The sequence below is a fragment of the Nestor notabilis genome, unplaced genomic scaffold (genome assembly GCF_000696875.1).
Source record: "Nestor notabilis isolate BGI_N333 unplaced genomic scaffold, ASM69687v1 scaffold20539, whole genome shotgun sequence".
NCBI lineage: Eukaryota > Metazoa > Chordata > Aves > Psittaciformes > Psittacidae > Nestor > Nestor notabilis.
In genome coordinates this window covers 30,102-55,694 of record NW_009943492.1, presented here as the reverse complement: position 1 = coordinate 55,694, position 25,593 = coordinate 30,102, and the positions used below count along the sequence as shown (strand labels likewise).

The 25,593-nt window shown below is 37.5% G+C and overlaps 1 protein-coding gene across 1 annotated transcript in view; it reads right to left on the bottom strand.

The window, feature by feature from the left end:
* Positions 1 to 449: 449 nt before the first annotated feature.
* Positions 450 to 25,593, bottom strand: part of LOC104411533 (low-density lipoprotein receptor-related protein 2-like) — a gene marked incomplete at both ends in the record, with an annotated part of 39,196 nt that continues 14,052 nt past the window's right edge. The window contains 22 exons of the mRNA XM_010021975.1: positions 450 to 627; positions 1,721 to 1,949; positions 2,874 to 3,058; positions 3,531 to 3,742; positions 4,913 to 5,161; positions 5,515 to 5,529; positions 6,032 to 6,409; positions 7,107 to 7,223; positions 7,576 to 7,695; positions 8,298 to 8,537; positions 9,707 to 9,988; positions 10,840 to 10,977; positions 11,740 to 11,870; positions 12,192 to 12,317; positions 13,454 to 13,646; positions 14,513 to 14,716; positions 15,602 to 15,742; positions 16,375 to 16,577; positions 18,187 to 18,393; positions 19,150 to 19,373; positions 21,536 to 21,705; positions 23,415 to 23,543. Coding sequence (XP_010020277.1) covers positions 450 to 627; positions 1,721 to 1,949; positions 2,874 to 3,058; positions 3,531 to 3,742; positions 4,913 to 5,161; positions 5,515 to 5,529; positions 6,032 to 6,409; positions 7,107 to 7,223; positions 7,576 to 7,695; positions 8,298 to 8,537; positions 9,707 to 9,988; positions 10,840 to 10,977; positions 11,740 to 11,870; positions 12,192 to 12,317; positions 13,454 to 13,646; positions 14,513 to 14,716; positions 15,602 to 15,742; positions 16,375 to 16,577; positions 18,187 to 18,393; positions 19,150 to 19,373; positions 21,536 to 21,705; positions 23,415 to 23,543 — 4,071 coding nt within the window. The remainder of the gene's footprint in view (positions 628 to 1,720; positions 1,950 to 2,873; positions 3,059 to 3,530; positions 3,743 to 4,912; positions 5,162 to 5,514; positions 5,530 to 6,031; positions 6,410 to 7,106; positions 7,224 to 7,575; positions 7,696 to 8,297; positions 8,538 to 9,706; positions 9,989 to 10,839; positions 10,978 to 11,739; positions 11,871 to 12,191; positions 12,318 to 13,453; positions 13,647 to 14,512; positions 14,717 to 15,601; positions 15,743 to 16,374; positions 16,578 to 18,186; positions 18,394 to 19,149; positions 19,374 to 21,535; positions 21,706 to 23,414; positions 23,544 to 25,593) is intronic.

Sequence of the window (25,593 nt, the reverse complement as noted above, 5' to 3'; positions counted from 1 at the left end):
TTATTATATATTATTAAGTATAATCAAGTAAAAATAAGACAAAAGTGCTTTCAGAGAAGGTTAATGACAGTAGTCTTGTCTGAAAGAATAATTTCATTAACATTTGAGGAACTGAGTCTGGTATCAGAGACAAATCTTGAAAATTAAGATGCTTTCCAAAAATGCTCTGATTTTCTTACAACATTCAAAAGAAAGCACAAGAAAATGGCACGTACTATTTTACTATTATTTTTTTTGGATAGTCATTATAATTACATGCTGCCTAGGTTACTTTCCCTAAACGTGAGGCTGTACAGGCTGAAATGACCTTCTGTTGCAAGTCAATAGTATGAATTATTTGCTTCATTTAACCCAGCCCATTTCCCGACAGGACTGATTCCAGGAGTGCCTATGCATGACACTACTGCATGGCTTTTTAGGAATTACTAAAGTTGTTTTGCTGAACTTACCATTAGGTTGCTTTACAGGATGGACTGCCACAAGCCCCAAAGGCTGGTGAATGTTATAAATCATAACTGTCTGGTTTCCTCCATGCCATTTATTGGCCCGAATTACTCTATTAGTATAGCGGTCACTCCAGTACACGAAATCTTCAAAGATAGTTAGAGCATGTGGATGCTGCAATATCTAAAAGGCAAGATAGTTTACCAGTTTAGTTCTGGAGATTTTTATATGTAAAACTCGCAATGAAGTAACAACAGAACTAAGCATAATTAAAAAAAAAAAAAAAAAGAAAAACACAGCTGTGTCTCAAAAGACATTTTTCAGCAAAAGAATATGAAATAGCATCAACTGCCTGAAAATGAGGCATTAATTATGGGGGAAATATACATTTTTTAAAAATGAAAATGCTAAATAGACCCTGTAAGATGTACAGCATAAGGAATTAACAAAGCACGCTAATTGTAGGGCAGCGCACAGGGAACCAACAGACAAAGACCCAGTTCTAGGTTTTCACGGGCACAAAAAGAAATCTCTGCTGAGAGTTATGGACCTGTCAAGACCTTGCATCTCTGCTAAGCTCCCCTATAATCTTCTAGAAGGTCAGAGAAGGTGGCTTATCTAAATTTCAGAAAACTACAAGTAAGTCAAGAAGATCACACTGGCTCCTATTTCACAAGAATTGTCTCTCTAGCCAAAAATAAAAGCTCCAAGGTTCAGGTTTTGAGAATATACATGCGGTTATCGATACCAGCCTATGTGTCCCAACTGAACATCCGAATTGTTGTGCTGGCACAGGGACAGTGCTACAGGCTGCCAGCAGCACTTCACTAGGAGACAGCCTGTAAGAGGGGTGGTCTTTATGAAGTGCCCTGCACACAGCAAGTCCTGGCAGCACAAAACCATTCACTGCCGACAAGAATAGTAGCATCCATCACTCACAGAAGGTGACCAGGGAAAGTTCTTCCAGGTTTTTTGTACTGTATGTGCCTACAGCAGTGTCAGATGTCATCTTTAAACTTCATGCATGCAGACAGAACAAATTAGAGTGCTCGAAAGCTCGAAGTCTACACTCAGGTCCAGGTTCTGCTGAAGATCTCGTGACTGTGAATAGGATATGCACAGCTGCAGCAAGTAGCTAAAACAATTCATATCTGCTTCACCCAAGTCTTTTGAAGAAAAACACATTCAAGGCTCTGACAGTGCAATGACAGTGGAAATAGGTTAAGGACTATCTGCAATGACATGGGAAAACAATGGTTTCTTATTGATGTCTTACCAGATCGCTTGCAACCACCTGTCGTCTGTTGTTTCCATTGTAATCACAAAAATCAATATAATCAAGATAAGCATCAGCAAAATAAAGAAGCTTATTTGGGTAATCAATGGAGAGTCCATTGGGCCAGTAGATTTTATTGTTAATAATCACTGTTCGCATTTTGCCATCCATGCTGGCTTTTTCAATTCGAGGGTTTTGGCCCCAGTCAGTCCAGAACATTACATGAGCACTGCAAAAAGTAACCTGTGGTTACCAATCTGAAAAAGAAACTAGCAGCCTACTGAGAAACATCACACAAAGACTCATTAGCCAAAAAACAGAAACAACCTTTCAAGAAAAGTTCTGCGCAATGATACTGAAATTATTCCTTTCAGCAATATGCTGGCTTAAGATATTACCATAATTTCTGTTGCAAAAAGTTTTTTAATACTTCTATTGCTGTTTTCATTTCTCAGTAATAGAAGGATATAGAAGCTACTGTTATCCCTGGTTTTCAATGCTGATCATAATCTGATTCTCCAGCTCCTAAATAATCATTCGATATGGGTTTGTATTTTTACAGGCATGCATTGATAATGTAAACAGTGATGTAACTGAAGAGCCCCACATGGCTGGCAGTAACTGGACTTCAAGGCATTGAAGAGCTCAAAAAGGAGCAGAAGTTTGTACATGAACAGCTCAAATCATAATATTCGATTTACGCTATGCCATTTGCTGCCAGAAATGGGAAGGTGATTTTGTGATAACGTTAATATAGTACAGGCAATTATTTTAGAATTGGAGCTATGAAGAAACATGTTTCCTTGCCAGGAAGACATACCACATTATATTACATGTGTGTGGTATACCACCAACTCATAATGATACGTCAGAATTCTGAATTAATAGTTCTAGGAAGCAAACGTAGGAAAATCTGTTTTACAGGAAAAATAACATCTTGTTACAGTCAACAGAGCAGCAGATTATGAAATCATCATATAACTTCAAAAAATAAATCAACTCTGCAAACATTATTTTTAAAAATCTTCTTAAGTTTTCTCTTTCACTTATTTACAATTACAAAACAATTTTGGCATATCTCAAATTTGAATATTGTCACATCATAAAATATGCATCTTTTCAAAACAAACCATAAAAAAAAAAAGAATCTTACTCAATTCTGGGATCTAACACTAGTCCCCTTGGGTTTGTTACATTTTCACTGATCAGCACCGTCCTGTGGCTCCCATCCATTTTAGAGACTTCAATTGTTTCCAGGACAAAGTCTGTCCAGTAAAGATTGCGACCTACCCAATCTACTGCTATACTTTCAGTCACGGTGACACCACTATCAAAAACCTGTTTAGTAACAAGATATTAAAAACAAAAAAGGAGAGAGAGAGAGAGAACAAACTGGTTGATACAAATTTTTTTACCCATCGCATTTCAATAGATACGGAAAATGGGGAACCACATCTCCAACACTTTTAGATCTCTTACGCAGAATGAGTTACAATGTAGACATTCAAAAGGCTGACAAACACCCAAACACTACTACTAACTTCAGCAGCTCTACTGAAGAAGTTAGCATCTACTAATAGGAAAATCAAGCTATAGCCTGATGTTAAAAAAGGGCTCCTTGAAAGCATTCAGTGTTCTTTTTCAAAAAGCTATCTGAAATGTTGACTTAGTAGCTACAAAGTTGTTTCACTTTGTCTATGTTATCTCTCTTCTTACTATGCTGGGATTTCCCTCTTCCCCTTTCTCAACTGGAGATAGTTTCTTCATTTTCCCTCTGCAACAGAGAGGCAAGAATAACAGCAAAACTTACTATTTTTCGGTCAGTCCCATTTTGATACGCACTCCAAATTTTATCCTCTGTTGTATCAGACCAAAAGATACGATCCGTGACCAAATCAAAATCAATAGCCACAATATTCCTCCCATCCCGAACCAGAGAATAAATACTATGTGACTGAGAGGTGATGTTGTCCACAACAATTTGGTTACGACTTGCCACCAGCAAAAGAAGATTTCCAGACTCTGTCAAAGGAATTAAAAATTAAAACAAACCAATAAGCTATTCAACAGTAATTCTGTAAGAAAAAGAAACACTGAGAAATTTTATATGGCTTTATATCATTAAAGCTATTATATCTAGATACACATATTGAAAGGAAAAATTCAAATCAATTCTTAGGCCAAGATATTTTACCATATCCAGTCTGTTCATCCTGGATCTTCCTCGGCTTTTCTCCACCCTTTACTCTTTCTACCAGACTCCCCTTTGAGTCTCATATCTGGACCACAGGTCCTCTTCCTCATTGTCCAATCAGTTTGCTGGTGGGATGCCATAAGGACATCCAACACTGAGCCACTCTCAGCTCCCAGTCCTGATTCAACCCCCTATGTTCTCTGTACCACCAGTTACTCTATTCAGCCTGGCTCTGGCTCCTTTTTAGCCAGCCATATCTTTCTTCCCCCCACTTTTTGACTGCATGGGGACCAGGAAAAAGAAAAAAAAGATTAGAGGAAAGCCAGATGCTGCTGTGGACAGATTACTGTGCAGCAGTTTATACTGATAAACTGCTGAAAAACAACTGAAGAATAGCAAGCATAAAGACAGCAAACTATAAGAAACTCCCTAGTAGTAAAGGCCAAACGTATTTGCAAAGGTAAGTTGCAAGAGTCTTCCACAACCTGAGTATACCCCTAAACCAGGAAACCTGTGGTGACAAATTCCGCTGAGTATATGGCTCCTTGGTACTGTCAGTGTACTATGTAAGAGATACAGAACAACAGACAGCTAGGCTGTATCACTGCTGTTGACTCTTCAGAAATGAGCAAAGTATGGCATAGGCACTAAATCAGTCTTGTGAAAGGCTGGGATTTAAACACTGAGCTTTGTAAAGAGCAAATTTTAGCCTATGGCTTACAGGTGCCCGGCATCACTTTTCTCCAGAATATTATTTTTGACAAATACAGGATTAAAAATTACAAGGTTAAGTTTTACTTTAAATGTATTATTTCAAGGAAACAATAGTTTCCAATTAACCCTCTGATGACTGTTTTGATACTCAGGGTCATTTGTCTTGAACAACTTTAAGTGGCTGTTTGCATCAGCTCTTTTAAAAGAGAACAATATGAAATGGCAAAGCTGGATATTTTCCAGACACTGTTGTCATTTTTTAGGTTGACATCAATATTCCTCACCTGCTGCTTTACAAGTCTTCCGATTGGTTTCTAAAATGTATCCTTCATCACAGTAACACCTGAAAGACCCTCTCTCATTGTAACAGTGCTGACTACAAAAGCCTGGAGGGTCACATTCATTAATATCTTCACAGGTCTTGGAGTCATTTGCAAGCTGGTATCCAAAAGGACAGGTACACTGAGCTCCAAACGGTCCTTGAACACATTCATGAGTGCAGCCAGCATTATTGTCAGAGCAGCTCTCCTGATCTGAAATGGCATTGGGGAAGGAAATAAGCAAATGGTTAATAAAAGCTTCTTATGCTATATTTCATCCTTTGCAATTGCATTACTAGCCTAAGACTGCTGCTAAAGCAACAGGACTGCACAATCATCAGTTACACAATGAGACACTTAGTAAAATCTAAGACACACAATGCACATAAAGGCAGGTAACAACATAGTATGTTCTACTGAATCTCATTAAATGGATGCTAAACAGAAGGCTAAGCATTTATAAAATTTTTTTCAAGACTAGCTGGAAATACACAAAAAATTAGTGTACCAATTCAAACCCAGAATTGTATTAATTAACAATAATTTAAAATCATTTACAATCATACCTGGCTGGGGTTCATCTGAGAATGTGCATTGATTAAAGAGGAGGAGGAAAGAAGGAAAGAAAGAAAAAGGTTATGCTCAAATCAATTCATAATCAACATAAATACAAAGTCTATCTACACACAAGCTTTTAGATTTTTTTCATTATTTTTGAAGTTAGAAATTTAGAAGAAAATATTAAGGACTGAATCACATTTCATCTGAACTTAAAGCATACCATGCTTTAGTGAACATGTTCAGGGACACATTCCCATATTGCTATATAAAAACCTATACTGAAGTCAGTGGAAGTCACATTTGAATTCAGAGCACAAGGCTGGACATAGCTAATAAATGTCATTATCGTAGACTCCTTTCACTGCAAGCAAGTTACATTAAGTAATTTGTGCTCTAATTTCAGTGTGCTTAAAATTTCTACTAGAAACATTGCTGCACTAAATACAGCAGGCTGAATGTTCCATTTATTTCTGAAGCTGTAGCACATAGTAATATATAAAAGATACTTGAACAGTAACTTACTGCACAATGGGGATTCATCAGCTCCATTAGGACAATCAGCAGAATTATCACATACTTTGCTCAGATTTACACAGATACTGTGACCTGGACATTGCCACTGCCAGCTGGGGCACCGGAAGGGTTGAGTAGGACAATCTCTCTCATCACTCATATCCCTGCAGTCATTATCCCCATCACAGATCCATGCTCGATAGACACAGTTGCCATTATCACAGCGGAAAAGAGATGGTGGACAGGTCCTGGCAGGACATCTGTGATGTTCATCTGAGCCATCTGCACAGTCAAGATGCCCATCACATTCCCAGTTAGCAGGAATACAATTGCCATCTGACTGACACTGGAATTCATTCTGGTGGCACATCCCTGGTGGTCGTGTAGCTAAAACAGTAACATTCAACAGTTCAGAAGCTGTTTCAATTTTAGACAGAGAAGCAAAATCACTAAGTTCAGTAAATCTCCTGCATAAGCAGTTACAGTACTGTTAAGAACTGTGTTGCTTTTAGGTGAGGCCATAGAATCACAGTCAGTCAATCTACACAACAATTCAGAATTTGACCAGTTTAACTCCTACTTTATAATATGTTGAACAAGGCAATTCAACTATTCTATTTTGAGGAAGCAATTTTCATATCTACATATACTGATAACTATGCACATGACCACAGCAAAAAGAAATTACATGCTGAAAATAGTTTTAACCACCCTGCATTGCAACATTTTAACTAACTTCAATGTAAAAATTTACTCAAGTTTCAATCTAACTCTCATGGATAAAAGGTTTTCAGTTTTCTAGATGAATAGACTTATTAATTTTACTTTTATACCCTGAGGCTGAGGTGCCAAGTAAAACAAAACATTAGAGCCAAAAGGAATGCAAGCTCTACTCTTTGCCAGAAAAATCTACTCTTGAGCTGGATCCTACTGTGCTTGAGATTTCTGCCCAGAAAAAAATAATTTCTAGACAAGTTTCCCTAAGAAGAAGTTTGAGGTTTTAAGGACATTTGTGCAGATAAAGGAAATTTTCAGAAGCATCACGTAGTAACTGAAACCTTTCTTCCAGCATCAATGTACTTACGGCAGTCAATTTCATCTGAGTGATCATTACAGTCAAAAACACCATCACACTTGTAGTAAGTGCTGATACACTGGTCTCCACTGAGACATTTGAACTCTGTGGCGCTGCAGTTATATACTACAAAACAAAAAATATTGATATCATTTAATTCAGAGAGCTAGGCTGCACCCATTTTTATTACAGGTGGCCAGTTCCACTGAATACCAGGATTTCCCTGGGATACAGAAAATGCAGTGACCTTGGAATGTACAGAAAACAGAGGAAACAGATTTCAGCCCCCTGAAACCAGTCTAGAGATCAAAGGGCTTACTAAAATGCTAAAACAAGTATCATAAACAGGGTTAATTTATGGATAGGTTTATTATGCATTCTGCTATCTTGAAGCTGTAATATGTGGCCACCAAAGACCCCTCGGGGGCAAGAGTGAGGAAACAGTAAAGAGGCGTTCAACAAACAAAGTTGCACTTACTGCAGTCATGCTCATCAGCACCATCTATACAGTCTTTGTCTCCATCACAGACATAGTATGGGTCAATACAGCGATGGTCTGGACACTGAAATTGCCTGGGTTCACAAGTACCTGTGAAAGCTATTAAGAATGACAATAAATGCAGATGTGTTTCTTTTTCTCTCTTCTCAAATCAATATAATACTGAGACAGTAGAAAGACGCTATCACTACACTGCAAGATGGAATGCAGCAACCAGTAATCATATAAATTACAAGCACTAATACATTAGTATCGAGTAATTATTTATTCGTATGTAGGCTTGGACTCATGGAAAATGAACAGAAGACTCCTCTCAGTGGTAAAAACACTAAAGTAAGTATATGGAAAGACTACTGTCTTACTTCTGGTAAATACTTCCAGACTAGATTAGCTGAGATCACTCAAGAACTAAGTGCTTAGAATATCTAAGCTTTAGCTGCTTTTTGCTGTAAGTTGCAGTGAATGACATTATGCGGCACCATGATTATAATTATCACATTTGACCCTTTTTATTTTTTAAATTATTTTCCTGCATTCTACTTGGCTCTGGTAGCTCAAATTAGTTGAGTTTTTCACATCTTCCGGACTGCAAAATATTTGTTCTTTCTTTCCACTTTCATTTATCATCCTTCCACCAACAGACATATCTACGGAGACATGCTGAGCTGTTTAGAAAAACAACAGATAGTTGTGATACTCACTGCAGTTTCTTTCATCTGACCCATCACCACAGTCATTATCAGTATCACACAGCCAGACCCTAGGAATACATCTTCTATTATCACAGGTGAACAGGGTTACGGGGCATGAAGTAGGTCCTTGTGTAGGACAATGCAATTCATCACTGCCATCAAAACAGTCATTATGTTTATCACAGCGCCAGCGACCTGGAATACACTGTCCACTGGCACAGGTAAAAGCGGATGAAGCACAAGTATTGTCTAAATAAAAAAACAAAACAGGAGAACATGCTGATAAAGATCTCCAAAACTTGCCCTCCCTGCCAGAGTATTCAGTACATTTAATGCACTTACAGAATGTCTAAAATATGCATCAAATTCTAAAATGCACATTGCTTAAAACAAAAATGTCTGTCATGCCAACATGCTGCAGAACTGAACAGAATACAAGCTTTCTTACACTGCAAGAATCAATAAAAAAGCTAAATTATCAAGCTCTTCAAAACAATCTAAACAAGAAAAATACCTTCTTCAAGTAGCCACTGGCTTTATACTTTTGTTTCCCCAAAAAAAGACATTCTAGTTATTCTAAAATAGACCACTAATAAGAAATAGAGTTTGTATCTGTCATATTAGTCAGTCCTATGCATTGAGCACATTTTATTAATGTGATCTATTTTCATGTTTGTGATTTAAAGGAATTAACTTTGAATAAAGCACCAAATACTTCATAAAAGCCAAGAACTTGCTTTACAGTATCTTATCAACTATAATTATCCCACTGTTCTCTCAATTAACTTGATCAACAAATTATTTTGTGAGACACTTAACAGTAAAACCAGGAAATGAACCATTGTGCTTTTAATCCACTTCGCTGTAAATATCTAGATGTAAAAGGTAGTTCAGAAGTGCCCAAATATAATGAACACAATACAATTTTTACGCAACTGTTAAATGAAATAAAAGGTGTTGCTCTAAAATTAGAGGAAGGTTAAACAATGCATATGGCTTTGTTATTTTTCTTATGGTGTTATTTTTTAAATCTCTTCATATTTATTAAGATGATTCATCATGCATCAAAATAAGACAAGGAAGTGATATCCCAGTATCTTTCAAAATTTACAAAAAACTAAGAATAAACCCAACTTTTTTCTTCAGAAGACAAATTTTTGTTACTCTGTAAATTGAATTTTGAGAACTAGTGAGATATAAGGGGGTTTGTGCATTCTTTAGGTGGCCAGTGTTGAACCCCACATTCCCATCAGTTATCCAAGTAATTTCCAAAGTAACTAATCTCCCAGGTAGATTTCAGGGTTTATCCACAGATACAACCCTAAAGAATTGGGGTTTATTCCAATGAAATCAGACTGACGCAAGCTTTCTGAACCGCAAATCACAAACACTAACTGTATATTACAGGGATTACTTACTTTCTGAACCACAGTTTTGTTCATCACTGTTATCATGGCAATCATCAACACCATCACACTGATAGTATCGAGGCACACATCTTCCATTACCACAGGAAAATGAGTAGGAGCCACATTGCAAAGTGGGTGGCTCATTGGACGGGTCTTCAACACATGTCAGCTGATTTGAAGCCAGCTTCATGCCATAAGGACAACCACAAACTCTTTGAAAATTTGGTACTGGAAAGCAGAAGTGGCTGCAGTCTCCATTGGGATTTGTTCCTCTGTTACAGTAGTTGGAGCCTTCAAAATTGATGAAGATCAATGTATACACTACTGACAGCAGCTTGGGAAGTATTAAACGTGCATAGTACAGTAACTGTGCAAGTGTTTTACAAAAAGATGCTCATTTTGTATACATTGCAAAACAGAGTTAAGTTCACTAACAGAAATAGTAGCAGTAAGTCATAATAACGTCTCACATTCCATATACTCTTCATTGACACAAATGTTCATGGAAGCCAAGAACATACTACTAAATTTCATCCAATTTTCTGCAATTTTCAGCAACTCTCTGGAAACAAGTATACTACGCACTTTTGTCTGAGCAAGGCTGGGAGACCTGATCCAATCTTTGGACACCAAACTGGTGGTGAGACTTAGCAAATTGTTTGATCATATGTTTGGTAAGGGTACTGGGTGTTTTACTAAATTAACTACAATACCAAATGCTTGTTTTAGGTCATAGAATTACACAGAAATCAGAAATGAAAATAAGAAATAGTGATTTATGCACAGTGATTACTTTAAGAATAGTAGTTTGATTAATAAATTTTTAACCAACTCCTCAAAATAAATAGTTCAGTTTAACTAAAACTTCTACCAGAAAAAAATAAATACAAAGTTGTGAACAGTGATACAATTACACAAGATACAATGGAATCATAATTTCATTTTACAAGGTTATTAAATTAACAGGAGTGGTGGAGGAAAACTGCACACAGTCACAGAACAGTGAAATATATGTGTGATTTTAAGTGCCTGTGCTGCCTGCCACCACTTATGATTCAGTAAAACCATTCCTAAAATTTAGAGTGGAAACCTGGTGTACTGCACTTCATTTCTTAATCTATCTGTACAACGAAAGAGCTCACCTATTTGGGAATGAGCATCGTACGCTTTAACATGCATAATGTTACTTATGCCCCTCCTAATAATAGTCATTTCCCCTCCATCAGACTTCCTCACTCGAACTATTCCACCAAGTCTCCAATCAGTAAAGTAGGCATAACCTGTTTTGAAAGACATTTAACATGTAACAATTACAGAGCAATATGACATAAAAGATCAAGCATAAGAAAAAACTGCAAGACCTCATGAAAATTCAATTTTTTTTGTAACTGTTTCATGAAAAGGACAAAAGGACTTTTATCACTAAATGCAGTCAAAGTGAGTCCTCCAGTCGTAGGCAGACATACCTTAGGGAAAAAAAGTGCTCTCAGATTTCGCTTAAGTTGAGATATAACAGACTCAATTGGCATTTCAAATTCCAAGGCAATTTTAAGAGTCATTCATTAAGCCAACTTTACAGAAAATTTTAGAATATTTTTGAAGATCTTTTTACCAAAAATCAAAAGGGGTCAGATGCTGGCATCTTTCTTCACACAACATAAATCCAGTGCCAAGACTCTACATGCAATTAATAAAATCCTGAAATCACTGACCATCTCTAGGTAGGTGATTTACCTCATCTGTCCAGCATGAGTAGCCCACCTTGGGAGCACAGCATAATCTGCCTTGTTGCACTGAGTTACCTGATCTGCCTCAAACTATTCAAACACAGATATACATAAAAACAGTCCTAAAAATGAACAAGTACTAAATAGATGTTTTTATAGAAACTTGCAACAGTGTTTCTTATAGGAAAAGCAGTATTACAAAGGCCATGTTATTTTATCTCACATACTCACAGATCATCATATTAAAAAAAAAAACCAAAACCACCCCACAAAACTGTGATAATAATAGATAATACTTTTCAGTGCCAGACTTACCTCCAAAAATAGTAAGGCCAAATGGGTGAGTCATCTGAGTAATATGTTCTAGAGTCCGTCTGTCCAGCCCATCAAAGGTGCTGTGCTCGATTTTATCAAAAAAGGCATCCACCCAGTACAGCCTTAGAGAACTAGAAATAACAAAACATCATATCACTTCAAATGACATTATGTCCATTAGGAAGCACTATCATTTTCTCAAATAATAATCTTAAACCTGACAAAAAAAACTACTGGGCTGTGTGGGGAGGGATCCTGAGAAGACCTTGCCTTTCACAGTCTTTTCAACAAACTGAAAAATAAGGTCTTCATTACAAAAGCACCAGTGCACGCATCTGACAGAATTCCTTTCTTTTTAACCCCTAACAGTTTAGAGGAAAAAACACATCTGCACAAAAGCTTGTCTTCTGTACTGTCCTTACCTCCAGTCAATGGCTAGGCCATTTCCTTACCTCCAGTCAATGGCTAGGCCATTAGGCCAGCCTAGTGTTGTATTCACAACTGGCAAGGCATGGGATCCATCACTCCAGGCTCTCATGATTTTTGCAGGACGGAACCAGTCTGTCCAGAATATATACCTGAAAGGACATGCCGGAAGACACAAAAACCCGATGAAAGGACATAATTAAATCATGCATTTGAACAGTATTAACATTCTTTGCACCACAAAGCTGCAGATACATTAAAAACACCACAATTTTACATTGACCCTCTCCTCAATTGGTAGTGGTACCAACAACTAGTATTTATCCTGTTTACAACAGCTTTCAAAATCTTTGGAAGTGGTTTCTCCCTTTAGACATGAAATACTTGTAACTTTGTTAAAACTGTTGGGATTTCATTTAAGTAGGGAGGAAGAATCAAGAAAAAAATCCATCTTCCAGGTAATACTTACAAGTAAGCATGAATATTATGAAGAACTTTCTCATGATCCTTTTGACTTAAGCCTACAGTCAGAGTTGAAGCTAGTGTTAAATAACTTTACCAAGTAGGAAACAAAAAAGGATACAAGTTCAACACTATTTTTATGAGATTACTTCAAAAATAGTCTAGTTACTAAACATGAAAATTCAATATCCAAGAGTTAAGAAAATCAGTAGTATGGCAGTAGGAAGCTGAACTATGCTGTGAAAGAAATGCTGGCGAGGCACGGCCAAATAAGAGTATTGAATTTGAGGTTAAGCATTTGTATCAAAGAAAAGCAGGGCTTCATTTCATGCACAAAGAATCACATATTGTAACGTCTGTATCAAATACAGCCAGTAGTATCTAATATGTTTCAAATAAAGAAATTCAGATAGAAAAAAAAAAGGAACCAAGGTTAGCATTCTGGGATCCGAAAGCATATTAAAAATAATCTAGAAAACTGTCTTTCAACTATGAGGAACAGCTTTCTGATCCGAGTGATACAGAAACAAAGTTATTTTGCCTGTTTATCAACACACAGGAGTAAAAGAAAAAAATGGTGCTTTTAAAGAGAATTCTTTTGAGTGCCGCTTTCATGTGGAATCTGTGTCACCTTGCCCTTTCCTATGGGTGCTGAATCCTTTGCCAGAATAAAACAAACAAGATAAAGACAAGAGAACAGAAGAGATGGAAAACAACACAAATCCAAACAGAAATCCAGAATGAGATGTTAATCTAACCCCACCGATTCTGCTCAAATCATAAATTTGTTTACACAGTTTCAAGGGAGAATCAAACTTAAACTTACCCAATAACAGGATGAACCACTATTGATCGAGGATTATTTAAATTCTGAACAATAGCTCTCCTAGATTTATCTGCCAGCCTCATCACACTAACACTTCTGTATCGAGGGTCTGTCCAGTATAGATTCTTTGAGATCCAGTCAAAGGCCAAATCTTCAACACTTTCCACTCTATTAGCTGTCAGGATTTCTCTTCCTACAATTCGTAACACACATAACAATTGTAAATGTTTAGGAACAAGGGAAATAGCATAAATGCAATATTCTGTTCATAACCACAGTGGTTTCCCTCAATAAAAATGCTGCCTCTGCTATTTTATATAAAGACCAAAAAGGGAAGGAAGGATGTCCTTTGCTCCAGGCAAAGGAGGCATATGTTCAGGAGCACAACCCCAGTAGAGGAGAAATAAAGAATAGCTAAAGATGAGAGAAAAATCTGTCACTAAGGTTACACTGAGAGGAGTTTTATGAATGAAAGTCAGTAAGGTCAGAGCAGTAAGGACATCTTGCTCAACAGCCAGACCTTACCTACTCTTTGCATAGTAATGGTCAACTGCAGTCTACTATTACTCTGACCCAAGGCAGCAAGCAAGCTCAGAAGACTATATGTTGACTTAATATATATTTAATCACTATTATAAATTGCAGATAAACATTTTTCACACTACCACAAATAAAACTTCCAAAAATCTCACGATCGTAATATTCTTTTTCTGTATTACAGTATCATAACAACCATCCTGCTATCCAGATAGGGAAAAGACTATCAGTTTCATACTACTGTGTGCATAAACAGACTGTTAATGACAAATACTACTTGTGAGAAATGCTGCAAGTAGTTCATTCCCAAACACATTCAGCAAGTTTGCCAAAGAACAGGATACTTCAATGAGCTTAATACAAGTTGAACAAACATTTTTGACAGTTTCTTTCCAGGTTACTGGGGTGACACTGAGATTTATCTGTATATCCCATAATGTGACTTTTTGTACTTCTTTTTAGAAATATATATTCTACTCTCCTTACCACAATTACTCTACAATTCCTAAGAATGATTCTCACCTGAACCATCAGTTTTCTGTTTATAGATCATGTCTTTACTTGTGTCTGAAAAAAAAATGGTGTCATCCTGAGCAGAGAAGTCAATTCCAACAAAGTATGAAGGGCTCCCTGTTACAGGTATGATCACATCTTCCTGAGTGGAGAGATTGAATGGGATCCCCCGCACTGCCAGCTGGGATGAAAACAGTAGGAACTGCTGTACAGCTGCAGAAGGAAAGATCAGACTCATTCTTTACTTATTCACAAAGTGAGACAATTGGGCATTAATTAACTGTAAAGTTTTATTTTCCTTTGGCAAAACTAATAGGCTGGAAACAGAAAAAAGGAAGAATGAGAAAATATAGCTTTTAATACACACAGACCTAAAAACTGAAGAAAAACAAAACCAACCCAGAATATTAGGTGATGTGGTCAGGTATTCCTCTTACATTGTTACTGTGGTCCTATGGAAGCAGACATGATCTTCTGTGCTCATTCCTTTACAATCATCTTTAAAAACAAACCTCACAGGCTTTGTAGAGCTACCAAATAACCAAACCATATCTGAGCTAGCCAGATAAACGCATGGTCACATAATAAAGCTATAGACAACATATCTGGCTTACTTTGCCAATAGATACACATGCTGAACCTCTCATTAGTGACAATTCTGCACTCAAACAAGAAGTGGCAGATTGCTGATGGAAGCCCACAGCTCCAAAACTGAATCTTTTGTTCTTGCCATAGGCGTTCAAAGGGAGAAAACCAACCTAGTACACGTTACTGCACAAGAAAGCATGCTTACGTGTTCAAAATAATGCAAAATCTGCATAGTACCAAGTATCCATGCTTAATTTCAGGATTAAGATCTTAATCATACAGCTGTCTCCATATATTCCATATCAAACTTTCTTAAAATGCTCATAAAAGATGGTGAGTTTAAGTTGTTGTGGCTTGAAATTAACATGAGCAAAAGTTATTACATTTAAAGCTGTCAACAGGAGTTGGGATGGAAAAACATGTAGTACTTGGCATACTGAACCCACAAAGCTATTGAAAAGAGCTATATGGAATAGTGCTATATCCAGCAAGCATAAGGCGTTTTCTTACCAACACAATGTCGTCCATCTACGTGTAGATCAAAGCCCAGTATACATCTACAGCGATAACCTAGTCCATCATTATCTGTTTTGTGACTGAGAACACAGATCTGTTCACATCCCCCATTGTTACTTCCACAAGGATTTCTTACTGGAAAATAATACAGGTCAGATTATAACTTTGTCTATTATCCTAATGGCATCATTAGCTTGATTTTTCAGGATTCTTTTAAACATCCACAATGAATCATGTGGACTCTGTGGAAATTACATCACACGGAAATCACACACCACTAGTTCTACCCTGAAATGCGCCGCAATCACATCAGAGCTAACAGGCTTTCAAGCATGCAGTTCTGTAGATACTCAGCACACAGCACTGAGGCCATAATCTGGGCTATAGCTTTCTGCATCTAGTTCTACTTCAGAATTATATGTCACAGAATTCATTTGCACTGGTAGCCTTTTCCAACTACACCCTCATTGCAGTGTTGAGGAAAGAAAGTCACAAACACCAATACTGCTCATAACCACAAGTTTGACTCTTCAAATGTCTGTACATTTAATAAGCCTCCCCACTCTTAAATGTTGCATTTGACAGTCTGTTAGCTGCAGGGGCTGAATGAAACCACTGTGTGACAAAACCCAGTCTAGTTTTACCATACAAATCTATGTATCATAGTTACTAGTTCTTTATAGCAGAAAAACCACCTCTCCTAATTTTTACCAACTTTTGGTAAGATAGTTCCTATACCTCCCTTAATAATCTCCTTACTGTCTTACCATATGGCTGCCTGGTAGCATGGTAAACTGTCACTCCATAAGGTCTCAGTGAAGACTGGTAGATGACTTGAGGGTTAGATTCTGAAAACTTGTTAGCTTTCACCACCGCCATTTTGGTCCAATCAGTGAAATAAAGATTGTGTTCAAATAAAGTGATTCCATATGGATGAGGAATCAGTGAGCCTCCATGAGCTATTGTTCTCCTGTCACAAAGATGGTTTTAAAATTATTTACAAAATATTATCCAGCAAATAACTTTATTACTAGAGGAAAAGGATACAGGATTACTGATTCATTTACTGCCTTCTACATAGAAGCTGACAAAGCACAAATAAAAAAGACCAAATGAACTGAAGAGATGAAGCTAAATATGCAGGGTACATAAACATACAAGACACAGCAGTGAAAACAGAGCAATCAAATCAATTTCCAAGAAAACACAGTGAGTAAAGATGACATCTCAGAATGTAGTAAAGGATTCATAACTACTGAGAGAAAATTAGAGAAAGATCAAAGATGTGTAGGAATTCAAAATATTCAAGAAACTTTGAATGTAAAATAACTAATAACTGTATCTATTCTATGCAAGATATTGGGGGAGGGTATATAAATATTGGGAGATAGAGACATTCAAGTCACACAATATATAACAATAACACTACAATAATATTCTAATGGAGTTGTGAAGGAAGATTGGATGAGGCCTTGAGCAACCTGGCCCAGCAGAAAGTGTCCCTGCCCATACAGGGGGTTGGAACTTTGGAACTAGATGATCTTTTAGATCTTTTTTAACCCAAACCACTCTATGATTCTGTGGAGGTCTACAAAATCAGATTAATTCTATATCACTACTATAAGGGTTTCCCAGGTGATTTAGGCTCATGCTTTAGGGATGCAAGTTGCGACACAAGTAGACAGTAAGCCGTATTTTAACATTCTTCGCAGACTATGCCATTGCGTTTTGCCTATTTGCACAACACCTACAAGATTTTTGGTGTTGCTGTGAGTGATAAGTTTTCATGTCCAAAACCCAGAGATTTTAGTAAACACATTCTTGTCTTACTAAACCCTGAGAAAGGAGCAAAGATACTAGCATTATTATTATAATTTTTAAAGTGAAAAAAATACATTGAGCAATAAACCTGTCAAATGAGCAGAGGACTGTTTTTCAAGACAATCTGTAGGAGGTATGCTACCGGGGACAATTTTTTCTTGTGCTTAAGTAACAGACACTAATCACAGATGCACAGATAAGCAGGCTTCTCAACACTATTTTATACGACAAAGCCTCATAAAATCTCAAAGACTCCTTTTTTGCATGCTGTGATATAGTTTCCCCAGCATCAAAATATGGCAAGTGATAACTTAATTTCTGACAGCAAAGATTTATAAAATGAAAGAAGAGCACTTAATACCCATTACACAAAGTGGTGCTTTGCAGGGGAATATTTCAAATAAGTTCATTCACCAAAAAAAAGATGCAAAGGAATTATGATGGAAGATAATGTATACACATAAAAAATAATCAAAAAGCAAATACTAGAAAATTGTGTACTCTAGTTGTGGACTATAAAAAAGTACATCATGGAAGAAGTGCAACAGGTATTGGAGGTAGAAAAAGGACAAAGAATGATGGAGAAATTAAGGATTGTCTAGAAACAGCATGACACCACAGATATCAAAGTGCATAACATTCATTATGTTGTAATTTTCATCCTTTGTGTATCTCATTTTATTAGACAAATCTTTCTTTGAACTACATATAAAACAATCAGTCTATCTGTAACCTCCAAGAAATAATATTTCTCCTACCTTTGAAGTCCATCATAAGTTACAGTCTCAATGTAATCAAACCGGCTGTCAACCCAATAAAGTCTCTTCAACGCAATATCCAGGGTTATTCCAGCAGGCCAGCCTAATTTTGTTTTTATCAAATCCTGACGGTTTGTGCCATCCATGAAGGCCCTTTCCACTTTAGGATCACCAGACAGACTGTCCCAGTCTGAGAAAAATAAATAACTATAAAGAAAAAAAAAAGTTTCCTTGAGATTTTTAAAAAAACCCAACCTATATTTTACATGGAATTTGAAACCTGCACCCTTTCAGGACAGAGCTTGATTCTCAGCTGGCATACTATGAGAACACACTTTATACCTCCTGCCCAAGAATCAATCTGCATTTTCTTTTATAGAATTAATCTAGAAAGAAACATGCTTTCACCTAAAAGTCCTCAGAAATACTGAGTTTCCCTAGTTAAAAACAGACTTAAGTGTACTGCCAGAAATAAACCAGTGACAAATAGATGCATCATGAAAGCAGCATCCATCACTACAAGTTGCATGAAATTCCTCTTCCCGTTCTCTGAGGATCTGATTTTTCCTGGCTCACATAAATTTTTAAAGGCTGTTGGGTTGGGAGGCACTAGCTTCCCTGGCTACACTCCACCACTTCATTTCAAATAGTAGTATCACAACAGATCTTTTTCCGATTAACTTCAGGGCTTCTGCAGGGCAACTCCACAGTTCCTCTGTTTTCAGAGCTGCTTATGCACACACAACTCCAGCCATAAAACAGATTCCACACACTTGGAATAAAAGCAGTGTCAGCCCTCCCATAACAATTTAAGGTGTAGAACAGATTACGATAGAATGCAAATGTTTAAAACATAACTAAAATGAATTTTAGAGCCCCAGGTATTTCTTTGTTCTCCTCCTTTTGCACGGGAATAAAGGAATTTCTGACAGCTCTGATCACTACCTGACATGTATCACTTACCCAACAGTTGGATCCAGTGCTATTCCTCTAGGATTTCCAAGATTTTCAGCAATAAGAGTCACACGGTTTGCTCCATCCAAGTTAACCATATCTATTCTGTTCACACTGGTCTCGACCACGTATAGTTTATTGGTAACCCAATCCACTGCTAGATTTTCAGGTGTGTCAACTGAAACATTTAAAACTTCTTGGAAATCAGAGCCGTCAATATTAATAGAAAAAACCTGAAAACAATACAAATATTGTCAGTGCCCACATGACGTTTTGCCAATCACAAGACACATGGCACTTGTCCTCTATCATCACACTGAGCACAGATCCACAATTGGCCACTAGATAAAACCAAGTTACCCAACTAAGCTATTCCTCAGCTTAGGGTTTTTTGCAAAAACTTTGGAAAACAATGCAACAACTACAGGAGGCTTGCCTTCAACTACCGTTTCTGCAAAATGGACAAGGTAACAGACTAAACCAGCTTTGTGTAAAAACAAGTACCAAAACAGATGAGGAAAGCAGATCTGCTTTTCTGGAATCTAGCAATTTTCATTAATCGAAAACAAATAAACATGCTTCGGCAAAGCCCTCATCAGCAACTAGAAACAAGAGGGGGAGCTCTTCCTGCACCAACCACACTAAGGAGAAATTGCTAAGTGAAGAAAGGGAAACCTCTCTGACCTGACAGGTGAAAGCTCAGCATTGCCTCTAGTCTTCTTTATTTAAGGCTACTTTTAAACAGCATCATGCTTAAGAATAAATAGTTTTGTTATCTTACAAGCAAGCTCAGAGCTATCTGAAGCAAACAGCATAAACACAATAGGTTTACATTTACAGTAATTGTGATTATAACACTGGGTAATACAAAAAGCTAGAAATCATTATCCCCTTTTTTGAACAACAACATGAAGTTTGGAATGTGTTTAAAAGAAAATATAGATTCCCACAAGTAAATACATGCAAGAAAATTAACAGCTGAAATAGTTGTATCATTTTAAATATTCTTCAGGTCCAGGTAACAATAATCAAGCAAACCATTTAACTGTCTATTCTGTTCTTTGGAAACTTTGTTGATGGAAAAGCTTATGGGCATTAGGCTATCAGACAGTACACTAAATGAGATAAAGATGACGCAACATAACCCACAATTTTCTAGTTTAGTATATATGTCTTAATCTTAAAAACAAAGGGGACAACCAAAACAAATCCTCTACTTATACTTTTAAGACATCAGGTGGAAATATGCATTATCTCAGAACATTCTTAAGGTCATTGTTTTAATCTGGATATTTGAGCTGGGATTTAATTAGATTAATTAATCCTAATTAATTAATTAGGATTTAACTATATTGGGGCAGATAAAAAGGTAGTCCTGGACATCTGGGGTTTGCAATGAAAAAAAAACACATTATCATCTGTTTATACATTTTACAGAGATAGCATAAATCTCTGGTCTCAAAGTTCAGATTTGACCCTGACTTGCTTCAGCCATTGTCAATGCAATTGCAGTGAAAATAAGAATGCCAGAATTGTGAACACATCCCGTTCTACTTGACAGCCATGCCGTATGCTTCCCAACAGAAGCAACATGGCGCTATAGTGGAAACTACAGTTTACAGTTTATGTGTAGGTTCAGAATAACGACAGTGACACCAAATTGATGCAGAAGCAGTGTCAGCTGGAGGCAGGCCATGGATTCTCCTCCACTCTGCATGACAATCAACATGGCGATGAAGATTGTGGGAGTTTTAGAATTTGACCTAGGACTGGTTTTGTTTCACCAAGTTATGCACAGAGAAAAAAAAGGGTGAAATCCAACTTTCACAAAGGTCTCCAGACTGTTTTTTAAAACTACTCTGGTTTACTGTATCTTGAAGCGAAAATATTTAGTCTTTTAAAAATAAATAAATAAATAAAAGTACCAGAATATTGGCTCGTTACACAAAATACTGTCAATATTTGTTATCCAAACTAATTACAGTGCCATTTGAAGTATATGAAGACATCTGATCTTTATCATCTTGGAGGGAACACAGCTTTTACATTTTAAACTATCATGTTTCAAAAAATTACCAAGAAAAAATTGCTCACTTTTGAAAGAATGTCTACTATTTCTCTTAATTAGTTTTTTGGACTCCATCTCGAGCAAAATTAAAAGTTGCTCAAGACATTCCCATATAATAGGATTCTTTGTTTAATATGTCACATGTAACAGTATAGCTTGAAAAATGCAGTCAGTAACATAAAACATTTCAAGGAGCTTTTTTGTTAGAAAACAAAAATACAGCCAGTTTCTGCTCTCAAAAATGAAGGCCTATCAACACATTCTGCCTCTTGCAGTTCTCTACTTCCACATACAGAACAATATATTCTTCTTGAAATGCCTACTTACCTTATCTTGCACTGTATCAGTCCAAAAGATTCTGTGCAGGTAAAAATGAAAGTCCACTCCAACTGCAACCCCACGATTCTGTGACTGCACCAAAGTACGAAAACTTCTGCCATGAAGATCTCCAATCAGTAAATCACGGCCATTGGAAAAAATAATTGATGCAACACCAGCTGAAAGCAGGGGTAACAAATGTATGACTACTCTGCAGGCAAGCTACTTTGCAAAGGGGCACTGAAATATATACATGCTGGTTCCTTCACACTTGACACAAAGATTTTAGTAGATGCTCAGACTACAGTCTGTATTAATGTTTCTGTATGAGTACTAACTTGTTTTGATTTGCCTTTGGCTTCTAGACTTGGAGCAAAGCAGGCAGGAGCACTTGAAAGTGAAGTATTTAAAGCCCTACCAGGTTTTTTACAAAACCCCTGTGCATCTACACTCCACAAGACTGTTACTACTCTTGTAGTTCTTTGCTTCAGCTCCTTTAATTGAAATATAAACTATCTTAAGATTTTTCTGTCCCATGAGATTCAGATATTCCTTGGTTCTAGGAGGCAGGCCATGTTTCTTAGCTTTTTCTGTACTGCTCTATCGTAGCCACCTTCTTCACTCTCTTATCTCATCAGAAAAATCTTTGCTGTATCTTACTACAGAAAAGAAACTCCAGCAAGTCTCTAACAGAAAGTTCATCTTTAAAGTGGATGCCTGTTGAAAGGCTTGGTGTAAGTCTGACAAGAATATACTTAAGTCCAAATCCTATTCATCCTACACATAAAACCTTCCCCAGTTAAAGCAAAAATGAATCCAGTGAAACTGATTTAGAGCAGGTATGAAATTCCCCCATTAATAACATAGAAAATCAACACTTTACAAACAACTCATTGGCCCACAAGTCACACTAACTTGAATAGGAAGCTTCTTGTGAAAGATACAGAATTTTTCTGGAAACAGAGCAAGCTTTCCCAGTGCTGGCATATGCATGCCTTAATACAGTCAAGCATATTTCATTAGCTCAAAAAACTCCCTATTTCTTGAGGACATACTTAGAAAATTGCAAGATGATGACTGCTCTGCAGACATGGCTGAAGAAAGAAGGAAGGGGAAGGGAACTAGGCAGTTCATGCTTTTCTAAGAAGCAAGACTGCTAATCAGCTATGCCAAGCAGGGTCTCCCATTCCCACTGAGTTCCTGCAGGCAGTAACACCTGCCTCACACAAAAGCCTGCTGGGCCATTAGATCTCCACAAAGAAGGGTTTCCCATGGCCTGCTTTCACAACAGAGCAGGAGGTGAACAGCCAGGAGCATCTGCCTATAGTTGACAGGGACCCACACTCCGTGTGAGGCAAGCATTCCTGAAGAGTTCAGACTCTGGGACACTAGAAGCCAGGAGCATGGTTTCTCTCACAGACAAGTGTCTGAGCTCATCATTCAGCAAAGTCATTTTCTGGCATGGCAAAGTCCTTCCAGAAAAAGTGAGGTTTCCCAATTTCTTGATCCCACCAAGTTCCACAGAGAACAAGTCAGGAAACTGCCATCCACAGGAGCAAGATTTCATCTATTAAAGAAGGCTCTGGCAATGACCTCCCAACTCTGTTGAAGTCAGGAATGATGAGAAAGCACTGGAGCCAAGAAATTCATTGTTTGAGGAGAAGCAGCCCTGATGAGGCAGTGAGCTCCATCATCCTACATGTGCCAGCAGACGCACAGTCTCTTGATATTTGCTGATGTTTTGAATGCGGGCCTGACCTAAAGTCCTTAAGGCCAGAGTCAAGTTAAAATCAAACAAAGCTGTATGGCATAGCCATGCAAACTGCCCCATTTTATCTAGCTCTATTAGCCCAACAACTGCAAGAGGCTTGTGCTGCGGCACACCAACCTGAAGTGTTGGCCCGACAGTATCGATGATGCTCTAGGAAATAACCTTCCACACAGTGGCACTGGTGATGTCCCACACGATCTTCACACAGCTGGTCACAGACACCCCACATTTTGCAGTCATCAAAATCTGTGAAGTGATTAATGAATACTTATAAACAATGCTTTGTATAAAAGGGACGTCATTATATTTGAGTATTTGGGAAGTTTGTCCTCTCTGCTTGCTTTATACCTGTTTGCAACACTGTGGCACGGGAAAAGAGGTTGCATATGTTTTTCCACAAATGTTTCCGTTTTCTTTTTCCGCATAACAAAACCATTGACGCTTGCTGCCAAGAAACCTACCCCCACCCTCCCCACCCTCTCCCCATCTTTCCACCCACCAAAAAAACCACACATGTCAGGAGGAGAGGAAAAATAATTGGAAGGGGTGTCACTGTCTACTTTCCACAATAAAGAATATGTCTGTACAGTATCCTTCCAGCAACAGATCCATACATTAATGCACATAAACACTCGCTTAGATTTAAGCCCACTCTGAAGGAAAGCCCTACCTTTACATTAGGGCAGTGCTCAAGTTAATCAATTCAGCTAAAAGGCAGCGTTTATTAGCTCAAACTTGGTACCATGCTAACAGGTGTCTGACTTTCAATTAAAAGCTGTCTGTGCCCCAGAACAAACCAAAAAGTACAAAGAGGTTCACTTTGGCATGCAAAATACCACATAGGTGGAGTCTGTAGCTAAGACAACCCAGCAAGTTCTCACAGACATGATCTACGAGGAATTTCCAGGGTTGCTACAGAATCTTTTATTTCTAAAGTTGTGAAATATTTAACTAGTCATCTTTTACAAACAGGGATTTTCAAAGTTCTGATTTTTCTCTAAAAAAAAACCAAAAAAAAATACCCACAAAACACCACCACCAAACAAACAAAACAAAACAAAAAAAAAACCACAAAAAGCCCAACCAGATCTGAACACTTTCTGGTGTTTCATCCTACCTGAAGAAAAACCCAGGAGGTTTCTGACACTAGTAATACGTGGTTTTGACATCACAAGTTTGACCTCTTTCACTTGAAAACCTCAGCAGAATCAGTACATTACATTGCTGGAAACTGGTGATTCTATTGTTAAGCCAATATAGTAGAAACTGACATCTCAAATATTCTTCCTACTAGAACTTCTGTTCTCAACATCTACTAACACATAAGTGAAATTGAAATATTTCCTAGGTAGAACATTTTGGTATTGAAAAAACATTGTTCTCAGAGGCTTTCTGGCTTCCACGTGTGTTAAAAACCTTCAGTATATAGTGAGCCAGAAGCAAAAGAAGAGAAGACAGATTGAAAACATTATGATTTCAAGAAGTAATACACTCTGCTAATACTATAGTTTCTTCTTCTGGCCTTAAAACCAATAGCATTGATTCAAACCAAGATCTGCAGTATTACACTACTGACTGTGAGACACTCCTCCATGACAAGTCTTGCTCTCACTAAAAACATATGGCTAGGTCTTGGCAAAACAAAATACACTGACTCAGATTTACAAGCCAGAATCAGATAGCTAGGTTTACAGGGCAGTCAAAGTGAGAAGACTCACTGAGACTGCACCAGGCTTGCAAAGGTGTCCTTCATGTAATTCCCACATAGAGAATCACAGAATGGGTTGGGTTGGAAGGGACCATGAAGATCATCTAGTTCCAACTCCCCTGCCATGGGCAGGGACACCTTCCACTAGACCAGGTTGCTCAAAACCCCATCCAAGCTCGCCTTGAGAACAGAAATCAAAGGTAGCAAGTGCCTTTAGCTGAGCAGCAAATCATGTGCATCAGCTTCTGATGACAGCAGCACTACATGAGCCACCACCATTCCAAAGCAATTCGCTTCCTTTACAGTCCTAAGCCACCCAGTATTCTCAAAAATACTCACTAGAGGCTGAGCACCTGGAATACTTTTAATAGCAGAAACACCATAGCTTGGGTTGAAAACCCGTAACAGATATTTATCCAGTTTCTTTTATTAGGCAGTGCTCATCTTCATGATTCTGAAGTTACTCTATTTCCATTTACCAAGATAAATCATTTGTACTACCACGGGTTTGTTCTACCAAGTTACAGCAGCTACACCAATAAATATGCAACACCAAAATACCTCAGTTACCTTTACATTCTTGCAACT